A 13,943-nucleotide genomic window follows, 5' to 3' on the forward strand; every position below is an offset into this window, starting at 1 on the left:
CTGCCCCAAATTCCATTCACTACAGCACCTTTCCTGTTAGTGTGCATGCAGGCGGGAACCCAGCCCTGTAAGCACCATTCGTTATTTCAGACCCTCCCCTGTGAAAAGATTTCGATGGAGGAGGTAGGGAAAGAAGAAAGCATTGGCCCCCAGAGAAGATGAGAGGGGTGCTGTTGAAGGGGAAATGGAGAAGAGGGAGGGGGCTGGTGTGGAGGCCAGACTTGCCCTTCCTAAAGGTGCTGCCAAGGTGGCCTCCGGTGAGCTATGGACAAGTCAGGCCTGCCTGCCACTCCCAACCCCTCCCAGTGTCCTCCTCTCAAAGCAACTTTCCCTCTTAGCTTCCTCTGCATCCTTGCAGAGTTCCCGCCTGGCCTGACTTCCCCGTTTTCCAGGCAGGCAAAACTAAGCCACGACAAGACCAATGAGACATCCACACCAAAGAAGGAGAAGAATGCAGTGAAACCCCAGGACCGTAAACCCCAGAGGCAGAGGCTGTCTCAACCCACTCAAGGAGAGACCTCTCCTGTGCTCCCCTCTCCCCAGGCCAAGGTAGACAAGACAGCTTCAAAACCAGACTCCCAGCACCTGCAATGGAAACTTTATTTCCTCCCATGGAAGGGTCCATCTGGGAGGGAGAGGAGGGCAGGGGGCCAAAGAGGGTCCATGAGAGGAGCAGCCAAGGTCAGCAGCAAGGGGTGGAGGGTAAGGGCGGAGGGCAGCCCAGGTCACTTCTTGTCCTCTAGGAAGAAGTCGTTGTAGGCCATGCACAGCGTGGTCAGGAACACCGAGTACTCCTTGAAGTCGATCTCCTGGTCACTATTCTTGTCCAGGCTCTTCATCAAGTCATCGATGCTGTTGTCCTTCATCTTCACAGACCCAGGTGGAGGGACAACTCAGACCCCACTCCCAGCCCTGCCCTCGCACCACTGCATGGTGTCATACCCACCCTGAAACCTCAGTGTGAGCCCCAGCTGAGTCAGTGACACTGTCAGCATCTCGACCCCCAGAGTCTGCCTGCTGCCCACACCTAGGCAAGGGCCTGGCATGAAGTAGGGGGTCAGGGACCTGACTCCTGAATGGAAATAAATGACAGCAGGAATGCTAGCCTATCCTGCCTTCCCTGCAACACTGTCCCCCAGCCAAATAAACAATCATCTGGGTTTTATACTAACACCTGATAAAAACAGCTTGCTGGGTCAGGCGCGGTGGCTCACACCTGTAATCCTAGCACTTTGGGAGGCCGAGGCGGGTAGATCACCTGACATCAGGAGTTCAAGACCAGCCTGACCAACACGGTGAAACCCCATCTCTACTGAAAATACAGAATTAGCAGGGCATGATTGTGCATCCCTGTAATCCCAGCTACTTGGAAGGCTGAGGCAGGAGAATCGCTTGAACTTGAGAGACAGAGGTTGCATTGAGCAAGATCATGCGCATTGCACTCCAGCCTGGACAACAAGAATGAAACTCCTTCTCAAAAAAAAACCTTGCTGATTATGTGGCACTGAGCGTTATCCAAGTCTCTGAGTGACTCTCTCCCCGTTCTAAGGACTAGGTGAGAATAAGCCCAGACAAAATGTCTCTCAATGAGAGCAGTGCACCGGGGCTGTGAAGCCACTGCATCCCTCTGCTGCTAGGAGAGCTGTGCAAGAGGCCTGCCTGGAGCCCAGTTGTGCACTCTTGTCTGGTCCTCTGATGTCCCAGCCTGGCTCCACTACGACGATGGAGTCAGGGTCCTTTGGGTGGAACAGGAAGAAAATATAGACAAGCAGATCCTGATGTCTCCTCATCATTGCCATCAGCTACAGGTTTTCACAGGAGACATTGGGACTTATGGAGGCGGAAACTGCTTGTCTGTGATATGATCCTAGTCCCCAGCCTGGGCTCCTGTTATTGCCAGGCCCTCCCATGGGCGTTTCTCCTTCTGTAATTAACCCCTACTGTACCTGTGGCCTCTCCCTTTGCCCTCATTAACTCCAGGATGCAGGGAACATGGCAGAAGCTAGAGATCAGGCCTGGGGACGCCCACCCCTGCTTTGGTCCCCTGCCCATGTGGCACACTGTGGACCTTCTTTCTGGGAGGGCCTACCAGGGCTCAAGGTGTAATAGATGGAGAGGCACCCAGGCCAAATTTTAAAGGAAACAGGGAGGATAATTCACCGGCCTGGCCCAGAACTCCAGTTCAGCCCCCTTAGGCAAGTTATTTGATGCATTTGAGCATTGATTTTTTTAACTGTAAAAATAATAAGACTAGGCACAGTGGCTCATGCTTGTAATTTCAGCACTTTGGGAGGACGAGGCGATAGGATTATTAGAGACCAGGAGTTCAAGAACAGCCTGGGTAAAATAGTGAGACCCCATCTCTACAAAAAATTTTAAAAATTATCTAATCATGGTGGTACTCGCTTGTAGTCCTAGCTTCTCAGGAGGCTGAGGTGAGAGAATCGCTTGAGCCTGAAAGTTCAAGGCTACAGTGAGCCATGAGCACACCACTGCACTCTAACCTGGGTGACAGAGTCTTATTTATCCTTGGCCAGGCGCAGTGGCTCACGCCTGTAATCCCAACACTTTGGGAGGCCGAGGCGGATGGATCACTAGGTCAGATGTTCAAGACCAGCCTGACCAATATGGTGAAACCCCATCTCTACTAAAAATACAAAAATTAGCCGGGCATGATGGTGTGTGCCTGTAATCCCAGTTACTCAATAGGCTGAGGCAGGAGAATCACTTGAACCTAGGAGGCAGAGGTTGCAGTGAGCCAGGATCATGCCACTGCACTCCAGCCTGGGCGACAGAGCAAGACTCCGTCTCAAAAAAATAAATAAATATATATATATATGTATATGTATATATATTTATATTTTTATATATATATATTTATCCTCAGGGATATTGTATTATAATAACCTCCTGGGCCTTCCCCTCTGTCAGTCACCTCCCTCACGCCACCTCCATCTGGTGAGAACCAGTTCTGTCTCCTGGCTATCCTATGTTTATGAGTTAACATAGGGTAACTTTTTTTTTTTTTTTTTTTTTTTTTTTTTTTTTTTTGAGACGGAGTCTTGCTCTGTCACCCAGGCTGGAGTGCAGTGGCCGGATCTCAGCTCCCTGCAAGCTCCGCCTCCCGGGTTTATGCCATTCTCCTGCCTCAGCCTCCCGAGTAGCTGGGACTACAGGCGCCCGCCACCTCGCCCGGCTATTTTTTTGTATTTTTTAGTAGAGACGGGGTTTCACCGTGTTAGCCGGGATCGTCTCTCGATCTCCTGACCTCGTGATCCGCCCATCTCGGCCTCCCAAAGTGCTGGGATTACAGGCTTGAGCCACCGCGCCCAGCCAACATAGGGTAACTTGTAAACATAGTTTCAGTTGGAGAGCCAGCACCATTGGAGAGCCCTGGCCATGCTGTGCACACAGAGAAGAATCAGGCGGGGTCCCTACCCTTGGGTTGTACACAGCTGGACCTGGACACCCTGCATCCCTTCACCACCCACGACCCCTAGCACAGGTTCTGCCACTGCTGCGAAAGCCTAGCCGCACCATCGAAGGCTCAATCTCCTTCTCTAAACCCTCCAGACTCAGCCCTTCCTCCTTCTCAGTGAGACCCTGACGCATCCTCCTTCACAGAGGGCTAGAGTTTTGCTGGCCCCAAATCCCCACCGTCTTCCTTTGTCTCTGTCTGTAGCCCTTGGCCATCCTGCCCCTGGCTTAGGCTGGAGGATCCTGGGAGTAGGTATGTGTCCCCCAGAGGGAGTACTCAGACTTTGGGGTGGAGGATGAGGGAACAATCACCTACCTCCCCAAGACACAGCTCTTTCTTGATCAGCTCCTTGAGTTCCTTCCTACTCAGGGTCAGTTTGCTACCCTCTCTCCCCGAATATTTGTGAAACGTGGTCACCATAGTGGTCAGGGCCTTCTCCAGAGGGGTCTCCATCACAGTGTGCAGCTCTGCAGAGGGAGCAGGGAAGATCCCATTCCTCAGGAAGTCACCACCAGCAGCACTAGCCTACCTCTGAGGCCCCTCCCTCAAAGACAAGAGACTGGAACCCAAGATGAGACCGAAATCCACTAACAAGAGCGCCCATCTGTATCAGCACAGGTTACAGTGAGACCCACAGCAAACCCTGGAGCAGCTGGTACAAGGAGAACGGCCAGCCCCCAAAGCAGACCGCAGACTCTCCTGCTTGGGAGTTGTTGAAAAGGAGGCCTGGGGCAGAAAGATGACAAGACGACCTCCTCAAAAAGCCTGGTGGCAGATGCTGGAGCAGATCAAGGGTCACGATTTTCTCTCTGCCCCTTCCAGCCTAGGAACTGGTTTTCCACAGACAGTTCCCACCTTAGTCACCAGCCTTTCCCCCAGTGCCTGAATCACCTGATATCGAGGAGTGTCCCATTATTAAAGTGGGGGACAGGGCAAAGAGAGAGTCCAGGGCTGAGAGGGGGCTGGGCTGGAACTAGGAGATGAGGGCTCAACAAGGAGCAGCAGGGAGGTGGCTGAGCTGGCCCAACTGGTCTCCAGACTCTGGCCCAGAGCAGTGCACACACAGACAGGCCAGCAGGCAGGGAGAGCAGGGGGCCTCTTGAAATCTCCAGGATCATTCCAAAACCTGGATCCAGAGACTACGCTTGAATAAAGGCCTGGATTCCAATGGCACAGCCACCCCCAGCCAAGGGAAGAGATGGATGGAGCTCAAGTGACTCAGACTAAAAACCACTTCCCCCTCAGGGAGGAAGGAGGCAACACCCACAGAACTTGAGGACTGCAGGTTAATCCTGTCCTCACCTCCAGCCCAAAGCCCTCCCTGCCATTCTTAAACCAGACCCATCATTCCTCTCCCACCACCCAAAACCTCAGCCTCTCCCACCTCAAGGAGACTCAACTGGGGCCGCAGTTGAAGGCAAGGGCCTCTGTGCACCTGCAGGAGCATCCTGGCTAGTCCGGACCCCCACCTCCACCCCAGAGCCATTTCTCAAGAAGTTCCAAAGGCTCTGCCGTTTCCTCCCCGAGTGCATGCCCGCTTGTGGGGCCAGGCCTCCTTGGTGGAGGTCACCACCGCTCGTCACCCTCACCATCCAGTGTGATCCACCAGATAGCAGACAAACAGGGACATAAGAAGGAAGGACTTACCACTGTGGGATTGAGCCCAGAGAATCCAGGCAGCAGACACAGCTCCCTCTCACTGCCTTCTGACTTTATTCCCCTGCTCTCTGTCCCCAGGAAACCAGGGGAAAGAAAGGGCCCATGGGAAGGGGCTGGGGACTTGGGGATGCTCACGTCAGAGCCTCCCAGGATGGAGCTGGGGAGAAACCCCTTCTGCCAATCTCACCTTCGTTGTTTACAAACGAGGGCTGGGGACACACTGAGTTCCCATAGCACACACGTCCCCAATCCCATAAACTTTATTCTTCTGACCAAAAATCAGAACTCACAATCTGAAATCTGATGGAACAATAAGCCGAAGAAGGGAAACCAGGTTGTCCTGGAAAGAAAACTTCGGAGGTGTGGGCCAAACAGAGGGCACCATCTCCCCGTGTCCTAGGAAGCTCTCCGCATCAGGACCCTCCCACCCTTCCTGCCACCCACTCCAGAAGCAGAGAAGACAGCCCTTGAGATGGGGTCAGTGGAGGAAGATATTTTCTGCGAAGGATATGGTCAAGGTCGTGAGCTAATATGGACCCAGAGGTTTTTAAAGGGCTTTTAAATGAATGATTTCTTCTAGGCCTCACTGCTCTTCGCAGGAAAGGCTTGTCGGAGGCTCTTGGCATGGAGGACTGAGAATCAGGAATAGGGAAGGCACCCAGCGAAGGGCTAAGGCCCAGCACTGGGGTAGAGGTTGTGGATTGGGGAGGGGGGTTCGGGCTCAGGTTGCAGTCAAGGAGGGAGTAGGGGCCAGGGAAGTTCCCTGTATCCCAGGAGACACTCAGACATTGTTCTACCACAGTAGAACAACGTACTTCTACCACCAGTCCAAGAACAGACCTGGGCTCAGGGTGTAGTGCCTGTCACTGCTACAGTCCCACCCCAGCCTGGGAGGCCTTCCCACTGCTCCCCACTCCACCCCACCCCCAACTGGCAAGGTTGCAGAGGCAGCAGGGATTGGTTGCTATGCAGCAGGCATCTCTGAAGGACAGCGTGATGCAGGTGGAGGCCGCAGGGAGGGTGCTCCCAGGGAGGGTGGATGGAGAGGACAGGGGAAGGCAGCAGACTTTCTCCTGAACTGAAATTCCTCCCAAGTCTCTGCAGTCAAACCCTGAGGGAACATCTGAGTCACCTGCCCCACTCCTCTGAAACCTGAGAGAAAAGCCCCACGTGACGAGAGGAAAGAGGACCCGTAAGAGGAGGTCAGTGGGACCAAGCCCTCCAGCCTCTGCGCCTGATCTCCACGCACTTCTTCCTTAAAGATCCCCGTGTCAGCCAGGCAGGGCCTTGAAGTCTAACCTCTGCCCACCACTGCACCCTTGAACCACTGGCCTTGAACCTACTTAAGGGGAAGCAATATCATGCCTCATATTTTCTGGGGTGGGGGGGAAATAATCTCAATTTCATTTATCAGATCAAAATTCCACATATGTGGAATTTTGTCTCCAAACTATGGTCACCTTCTCACCCTTTGCCTCACTCCCACCCCAGCCACTGACCCCCACTCATCTCTTCTGAGGTCCCCTGTCCTTCCCTGAAGGAGCTTGATTCCTGACTGATAACAGATCTCATCCAGGGACCTTTGTGGCAGAGACGGTGGATTCAAGAATGCCTGTATTCTCATGCTGCTGCAAACAGCCGGGTCTCCCTCCACATTGCCTTCCCTGATCCTGCCACAGACAGGAAAGGATTAATCCATCCCTGTGGTTTGAAGCCAGGGATCTGGAAGGGGGTGGCAGGATAGAGCCTGGACTGTAAATGTCAGCACTAAGTGCCAGCCCTCCTCCCCATCCCACTGTCACCTAAGTACTTCCTCCCTGCAGCTCAGTCTTATTCTTTTCCCTCTGACTTCCTCCCAGGACACCCAAACTCCATTCCAGACCCCAGCCAGGAACAGATGTGACCTTCAATTCCAGCCTCGGTTCAAGATCCTGTCAGAGGCAAGGTTGGAGAGAGGTGGGAGGGGTAAGTGGGCTGGCTGAGATCCCACAGCTGGAGCTTTCCAAACCTTGGCAAGGGGGTGGTTATGGGGTCCCCTTCTCAGCTTTGACCTCACTGAGTGAACTTTATTGCCTGTGCATACACTCATAGTCATCCTGCATCCCTCCCCTGACTTCACTGGTTTGCTCTCCATAAAACTTCAGCTCTCCCCACCACCACCCCACAACATCTCTCTCAGCCCCCAACCCATGCCCCCAGAGTCTCTCAAACCATCAGCCTCAAAACTTCCAAGAATCTTTATTGAACTTGCTCAGCATCAAGCACGTGTCTGAAGGAGCCAGGGTGGGGCACTGTGCCCACTGGCGACAGGGAAGGCCCCAGCTGGCAGAACCCCCAGCCACATCAGAGAAGCTTTCATTTCTTCCTGGGCTGCTTATCTGGGAAGCCTTCAAAGAATTCATTACACATCATGGCGATGCAGGACAGGAAGACACAGTACTCTTGGAAGTCCACCTCGTTGTCCCTGTTGCTGTCCAAGTTGCTCATCAGCTTCTGGAATGCAGCTTCATCTGTCCTTTTCTGGAGGGAGAAGAGGCTACAGATAGAAAACAGAAGCCCAGTAGGGAGAGCCAGGACCAGACCCAGTTTCTACTCCCAGACCAGAGTTCAGGGAGGCTCCTTTGGGAGGTCCAGTTTGGAACTCCAACCCTCAAGGCTAAGCTAGGATGGAGAAGGTACTCCTTGGATAAGGAAGTCTGAGTACCTGGTGCAATGGAAAAATGACGGAACCACTACATTTTCACCCAAGGTTGCTCTAATAATCCCATGAGGTAGTAATAGTCATGAAAGCAATATGTAAACTGTATTATGTTTGATACAAATATACATTGTTAGTGTTTGAGGGGAATGTCTGCAGGCCTGTGATCATCTCCACATCTGTGTCTTCACATCTACAAGCCAAACAGAAACTCAAACAGTGTCCACTGTTGGCGTGATGGCAAGAGTCAGACAGTCCTGGTCCAGATGGCAGTTGTGTACGCTGACCACCTTGGGAAGTTACTTAGCACTCTGAGCTTAGTCTTCCCTTCGGTTAAGTTGTGCAAAGCATCTGGCAGTGTCTGACACATTCATTCTCAGCCCTCTTTCAGCATATGGGGCCAGTCAGTGAGCGGTGGTGTTCAATGTGTTTCCACCCCAGGCAGTCACCCCACTGATAGATGCCCTCTGTAGCTAGTGCTCTAGAGCAAGACTGCTGCCCTCCTCTGTGGGAAATGCCCCACGTGGGGACATACTCAACCACTACCCACTCACCCCCAAGAAGCTGGGCAGCTCCCGGGTCAGCAACTCCTTTAGCTCTGATTTGTTGAGCTTGAACTTGTCACCCTCTTTGCCCGAGTACTTGTGGAAGGTGGACACCATCACATCCAGGGCCTTCTCCAGAGGGCACGCCATGACAGCAGTCAGGATCTGGGAGCAGGAGGCACAAAGACCCTCTTATTTACCCCACCCCTCAGAGATGTGTTCAGAATGCCAGGCTCCCCTCCCATCCCTCCAGGAGCACTTGGCGAGACTCTGCTCCCTCCCTGGGGGAGCCCAGAGCAGTGGGCCCAGCACCTGGCGGGGAGGGTGTGCACAGTGGGGAACACATGCTCTGGGCAGTGAACATTTGCAGAACCCACTGCGCAGGCTCTGGAGATTCAGGCAGCAAGCTCCCAGGGCCTCCCAGGCCTCGCCTCAACAACAGCATTTTTTCCATCCCTCACTCAGTCTATCCACTCCCACGGCTCAGCCACAAAGGCCCCGCCCTGGCCATTCTTCTCCCTCCCAGCACTGGGTGCGGCTGCTGGAGTCCTGCCCAGGGGCCTGCAGCGGAAAAAACCAGCTGCTTAGTGCTCAGCGTAGGGAGGGGCAAAGTGAGATGGCAGAGGCAAGGGTTGGAAGAGAAGGTGCAGAGGCCACGCTCCTTCTTGAGCTGGGCTGCTGCGTGCAGGGCAGAGGCTCATGGGGCACACCACCAGACGAACGCCCACAGTTGCCTTCTGCCTTTCCTTTGCTTCCTGCTCCCGAGTGCGCAACCCAGCAAACATGAGCCAGTGCAGATACCCATGGGCACATACATACCAACACATACTATAGCAACAGCATGTGCAAGCCCACATCTCGGAAGCACCTGGAGAGCTCAAATCTAGCCACTTGCTCGCTTTTCTGTTGGTTTTTTCCTCCCTCTTACGTGCACGTGTGTGTGTGCACATGCACACCCACACACATGCACACCCATACACATGCACACCCACACACATGCACACCCACGCACACACTCTACCCAGAGTTCCACATCAGAGTCTCACATCTGGATCTCTTTAGCACATCTAGCCCCCACCAGCTTCCCCTTCTCCTGCCCCAGCCCTGGCCTCTGACACCCCTTGCATGCCAGTCAGGCCAACACAACTCACCAAACCAAGAGAGAAGCGCTGAGGAGAGAGGGTTGTAGAGAGGGGAAGAATGGGGACGGCCCAGCGGTCTGACCTATTTATACCCCAGCCAGGCCCTGCCCATAGCAGGGGACAGGGGAGAGTGGATACTGCCTTCCTGCTGTGGGCTGATGTGTTAAGTGCCACAGCACCCTCCACCAGCCCAGCCTTGCAACCAAGCCTCTTGTTTGGGTAACGGGTAAGCCCCAGCAGTTACCAGCAGGGACCTGGATGCAATAGGCACCACCCAGTGTACATAGCTCAGCCTGAGTTTTAGAGAGGTGGAGGAAGGGGTAGTCTGTGCCTGGAGCATGGGGGACAGGGAGGAAGTAGTTCCATCAGGGAGCTAGGAAAGAAGATGCAGGGGGTGGTGGGTGACAGATGGGAGATTGCCCTGGAAATGTGGTGACACAAAAGCTAGGGAGGGGGATGGGAGGATCGCCTGAGGCCAGGAGTTCAAGACCAGCCTAGGCAACATAGTGAGACCTCTGTCTCTATAAAAAGGAAAAACAAAATTTGTTTTTAATTAGACGGGCAGCGTGGCTGTAGCCTGTAGTCCCAGCTAGTCAGGAAGCTGAAACAGGAGGATTGTTTGAGCCCAGGAGTTCGAGACTGCAGTTGGCTATGCTCAAGCCACTGCTCTCCAGCCTGGGCAACACAGCAGACCTTGTCTCTTAAAAAAATAAAGACTCAAAAACAAAAATGGGGCAGGGATCTCCATGCCCAGTACTGCCTGCCATGCCAAGTAAGGCTCGGGGCCGGGGCTGGGGGATCTGGAGGGGAACAGGTTCACACCCAAATGAGGCTCTGGGACCCCTTCAGGAACGTCAGTGGGAAAGGTCCTGGGTGAGGTGGTGATGGAGTATGGAGTGGCAGTGACACGTGGGGGCTCACGGATAGATCTCAGGTTCGAAGAGGGTATCAGGAGGGGCCATTTCAAGTTGGGATGAGTGTCAGGAATGAAGAATCCAGGTTGGGGTGGAGAGTTAGAGGTGAAATGGCACGAAATAGGGGAGTTAGAATTCGAGCCAACCTCTCAGGGTGGGCTACAAACTCAGTGAGGGTTAGAAGTAGGGGGTTAAGGCCCTCAGGGGACTGCGGCTTCAGGGATAGGGGCTGCCTCAAGTTATCCCCTTCCCCCTCCACACAGGGCACAACTTCCTGGCTGGGAGTAAACACCTCAGACACCCTAATCCCATTAGTGCTGCTTTCTGGGCTCCCACAGCCCGGGGCAGGGAACAAACACCCCCACTGTGCCCACGGCCCCACCCTCCTCAGGTCATCCAACCGTGAGCACTGAGTCCCAGGGGAAACTCAGGCGGTCCTCTCTCAAAGACCCCAGAGAGACAGAGAGAGGAAGGGAGGACAGGGGTCCCTGTGTTGTCCCCACGCCCTCCTGCTGGACCCTGGAGGCCACTGCATTTCTGCAGGGTCTGCAACTTCCCTGCGGGAGCCCCCTGCCCCTGCCCCTGCCCCTGCCCTCAGCTGCCTTCCTGCAGTAGAAAAGGCCAGAAAGGAGCAAAGAACTCAGCAGACGCGTCCTCAGAGAAGAATCAAACAAAACCAAGCTGATGCCAGTTTTTTATTAGGAGTTAAATAGGCCCTTTCCCATCGTGGTCTCATTGGTGCACGCTCTGCTGAGCCTCGAGGGCCTCACAGCAGATCCCGCCTCCTCCCATCCACAAGGGAGGCCGCAGGGGTGCAGCAGGCAGGCTGGGGCCCAGAGTGGCTCTACCCCTCACTTGCTGGGCATCCTGGGAAAGGAGCCCTCACATCTCTGGGCCTCCTAGGTAAAATGGGTTAACTGATCACGGAAGACCTGGGCAAGTCCAGATTGAAAGGGGTACAGGAGAGAGGGTAGGAGGGAGTGTGGGAGACATGCCCAGCCCCCAACAGCTGGCGCACCCCCTGGAGCAGAGGCTACTGGGAGCAGGGGGGATCTGAGGGACAGTCCTTGAAGTACTCGTGGCAGTAGAGACAGAGGCAGGCAAGTGAGCGCACATACTCCACAAAGTCCACCTCGCAGTCCTTGTTGGTGTCCAGAACACTCATGAATTTGTTGTAGTCACACTCCCGAAACTCAGTCTGTGCAAGGGAAGGGTGGGGAGGAGTGGGGGAGTAGGATGAGGAGGGCAGAACAGCCTCACACGCCACCTCCCTCCCTCCTCTCCCAAGTGGACCCACCCTACCCCAAACTACACCCTTCCGAGGGCCAATTTCAACCTCCCTGCTCTGATAATGCACCCGTTGCAATCCCCTCCCAAAACTGCCCTCTCAGATTATTAATCGAGCACCTACTATTTGCTACTGAGTGCCTACTATGTGTTAGGCATTCTTCATGGTGCTCTCGCTCAGTCCTCTCAACAACCCTGCAAGGCAGCAGGTGTGATGATTGTCATCCCATTTCATAGATGAGGAAGCTGAGGTTTCTGCTATGTCAGTTCTCCCCTCCCACTTCCTCCTCACAAACCAGCCCCCTCCCCTTGCTGTCCTGTGCTCATGCTTGTCCCCAGGTCTCTCCTGGCAGAGTCTAGGCAGTGCCTCCCACTGGGCGAGGAGGGGACAGACACTCCAACTGCTCACCGGGGTCCAGGTGGCCAACTCCTTTTGCAGCAGCTCCTTGAGCTCCGCCTGGCAGAGCTTGTATTTGTCCCCACAGCGCCCTGCATATTCCTGGAAGGTGCACACGATGGCAGCTACCGCCTGCTCCAGAGGCCTGGCCATCCTTACTGTCACAGAACAAGGGTGTGACTCACAGCAGAGTTCCAGGCCAACCCCCCGGCTCACCTCTGCCCTCTGTGTTTCTCAGAGACTGTTCCCAGACCCATCCTAACCTCCATCAGGCTTCAGGCCCCGCAGTCTCCCCCTCCTCTGAGCAGCCCTCCCGGACCACACCAGCCCCTCCTAATTTATCCCCCTGCTGTCCTGTTATTACTTCCCCGTGTGGAGGTCTCATTACCCCAACATCACCGCAAACTCCTCAAAGAGACAGCATCCCACCCCACCACCCACACTCCCCACTGCGGGGCTCCTTAAGCACTCCCAGATTCTCTGCCACCTCTTCTTATCCCCAACACCCAGGGCTGGCTCGGTCCCAGTCTGCCCCAGCCCATGAGATGCCCTAGAAGCCTCCCTCCCACGGGAACTTGCACAAGGAGAGCCTGGCCCTGTGTTTCTCTGCCCTCAGGCCCTTGGAGAAGCCAGGCCTTAGCAGGGAGGGGCAGGTCTGAGAGGCACCCCCACCACCTCACCACCACTCCCCTCATCCTGCCTCCTGCCCTGAACTCAAGGAAGCTGCATCCAAAAGAAAAACTCGTGGGATCCTCTCTCCCTCTCGCCAGCGGTGCAACCCTGGTGAGTCATTTGTCTCTCTGGGTCTCAGGGGCGGGGCCTAATCTATAAGGTGGGGTCATCCCACCTCACAGGCCTAGTCAGGAGCCTGAACCAGATGATCTCTTGAGAGTTGACCAGTTCGGGTGTTTACCAATCTGAGACTCGCCTGGCCTGAGGTTACCCTCCTGACCCCTGGGGGTTTTGAACAGGAAGGCTCTATATAGGGGTACCCTGTTCTATTGGAGGGGAAGCCCTTCCTGGAATTGCTTACCTCCCCTCACTTCAACTCTCCCCTTCCACCGCCCTTCTGGGATGATGCCTCCAGCCTGGGAAAACCCGAAGGCGGCCAGGAAGGCAAGAGTTTTTTCCATGCTAGCCCAGTGACTCACTCCCGGTTCCCCCACGGGACGAGAGTCCTGCAGCACAGGACAGCCAGGGCCAACACTCTCCCTGAAGATTTACCCATTGCTGGGCCCCTGCTGGGAGCAAATGGCTGGCATGGTCGAGGCTGGCAGGAAAATAGGGGAAGGAGAGTGGGGGGTGTCAAGCACTGCCAGAATTCGATTCATTGTAAACACCCCAGGATTGGAGCAAGGTGTCCAGGTTCCCAGGAGAGGAAAGGGCCATGATCCTGAGAAATGAGCAGCCTCAGAGGTAAAGCAAGGAGGCAAGGAGCAAGTGAGGGGCCTGACCAAGGGGAACACCAGAACCTTGAGCCCAGTGCTCCCACCCCAAGGCAGACCTTAGCTCTACACACCCCCCAGTCCAAACTTCCCCGACAGCCCCTCACTGTGCAAGGAAACCTCTGCGTCCACTATATCTGACTTCCCTCCCCCTGTCAGGCCCACCTGTGGTCATCTCTCTGCTTCCAATGCCAGACCCTGGGTCAGGAGTCAGGTTGGCTATTGGGGGTCCCCCAAACTGCCCTGACACTCAACCCAGGGCAGGACCCAAGCAGCTGGCACTCACCGCTGGTGCTGGTGTTTCAGCTGTAGGAGCTTAGAGACAGGGCCTCACTATTTGTAGCCTCCCAAGAAAGGAAGGAAGCAATTATGGGAGAC

The 13,943-nt window shown here is 54.8% G+C and overlaps 4 protein-coding genes across 50 annotated transcripts in view; 1 reads left to right on the plus strand and 3 right to left on the minus strand.

Annotated features, from left to right (window-relative positions):
- The window catches only part of S100A1 (S100 calcium binding protein A1), a 1,186,348-nt gene that overhangs the window by 1,089,244 nt on the left and 83,161 nt on the right, over positions 1–13,943 (plus strand). Inside the window, exon 1 of one of the 46 annotated variants that reach the window (XM_050754185.1) lies at positions 4,437–4,440. The exons of 44 other annotated variants lie outside the window; for them this stretch is intronic. The gene's annotated coding sequence lies outside the window, so the exon portion shown is untranslated. Of the gene's footprint in view, positions 1–4,436; positions 4,441–12,935; positions 12,940–13,943 lie in introns of those variants that run through there. One more of the 46 variants, XM_050753865.1, reaches the window with a different exon arrangement.
- Positions 577–5,159, minus strand: S100A5 (S100 calcium binding protein A5). 2 transcript variants are annotated; one of them, XM_050755915.1, is made up of 3 exons: positions 4,370–4,440; positions 3,794–3,945; positions 577–866 (listed from the first exon to the last, which is right to left on the minus strand). In XM_050755915.1, the coding sequence occupies exons 1-3, from the start codon at positions 4,389–4,391 to the stop codon at positions 726–728; spliced, it is 315 nt and encodes a 104-aa protein (XP_050611872.1). In that variant the 5' UTR covers positions 4,392–4,440; the 3' UTR covers positions 577–725. The 2 variants fall into 2 exon arrangements, with proteins under 2 accessions (XP_050611872.1, XP_050611882.1); XM_050755925.1 differs by lacking the exon at positions 4,370–4,440 and adding an exon at positions 5,126–5,159 and having other exon boundaries at positions 726–866.
- S100A4 (S100 calcium binding protein A4) lies at positions 7,359–9,656 on the minus strand. The gene is made up of 3 exons (XM_050756020.1): positions 9,532–9,656; positions 8,390–8,545; positions 7,359–7,657 (listed from the first exon to the last, which is right to left on the minus strand). The coding sequence occupies exons 2-3, from the start codon at positions 8,528–8,530 to the stop codon at positions 7,493–7,495; spliced, it is 306 nt and encodes a 101-aa protein (XP_050611977.1). The 5' UTR covers positions 8,531–8,545; positions 9,532–9,656; the 3' UTR covers positions 7,359–7,492.
- S100A3 (S100 calcium binding protein A3) lies at positions 11,119–13,045 on the minus strand. The gene is made up of 3 exons (XM_050756047.1): positions 12,968–13,045; positions 12,133–12,278; positions 11,119–11,634 (listed from the first exon to the last, which is right to left on the minus strand). The coding sequence occupies exons 2-3, from the start codon at positions 12,271–12,273 to the stop codon at positions 11,470–11,472; spliced, it is 306 nt and encodes a 101-aa protein (XP_050612004.1). The 5' UTR covers positions 12,274–12,278; positions 12,968–13,045; the 3' UTR covers positions 11,119–11,469.

This window comes from Macaca thibetana, chromosome 1, assembly GCF_024542745.1.
Source record: "Macaca thibetana thibetana isolate TM-01 chromosome 1, ASM2454274v1, whole genome shotgun sequence".
Lineage (NCBI taxonomy): Eukaryota > Metazoa > Chordata > Mammalia > Primates > Cercopithecidae > Macaca > Macaca thibetana.

Coding starts and splice junctions, on each gene's coding strand:
- S100A5 (XM_050755915.1), bottom strand. CDS start 4,391: ATGGGACACTCCTCGATATCAG. Junction 3,946..4,369: donor GGGACACTCCTCGATATCAG/GTGATTCAGGCA, acceptor CTCCCTCTGCAG/AGCTGCACACTGTGATGGAG. Junction 867..3,793: donor AAGAGCTGTGTCTTGGGGAG/GTAGGTGATTGT, acceptor GGGTCTGTGAAG/ATGAAGGACAACAGCATCGA.
- S100A4 (XM_050756020.1), bottom strand. CDS start 8,530: ATGGCGTGCCCTCTGGAGAAGGCCCTGGATGTGATGGTGTCCACCTTC. Junction 7,658..8,389: donor AGCTGCCCAGCTTCTTGGGG/GTGAGTGGGTAG, acceptor TTCTCCCTCCAG/AAAAGGACAGATGAAGCTGC.
- S100A3 (XM_050756047.1), bottom strand. CDS start 12,273: ATGGCCAGGCCTCTGGAGCAGGCGGTAGCTGCCATCGTGTGCACCTTC. Junction 11,635..12,132: donor AGTTGGCCACCTGGACCCCG/GTGAGCAGTTGG, acceptor TCCCTTGCACAG/ACTGAGTTTCGGGAGTGTGA.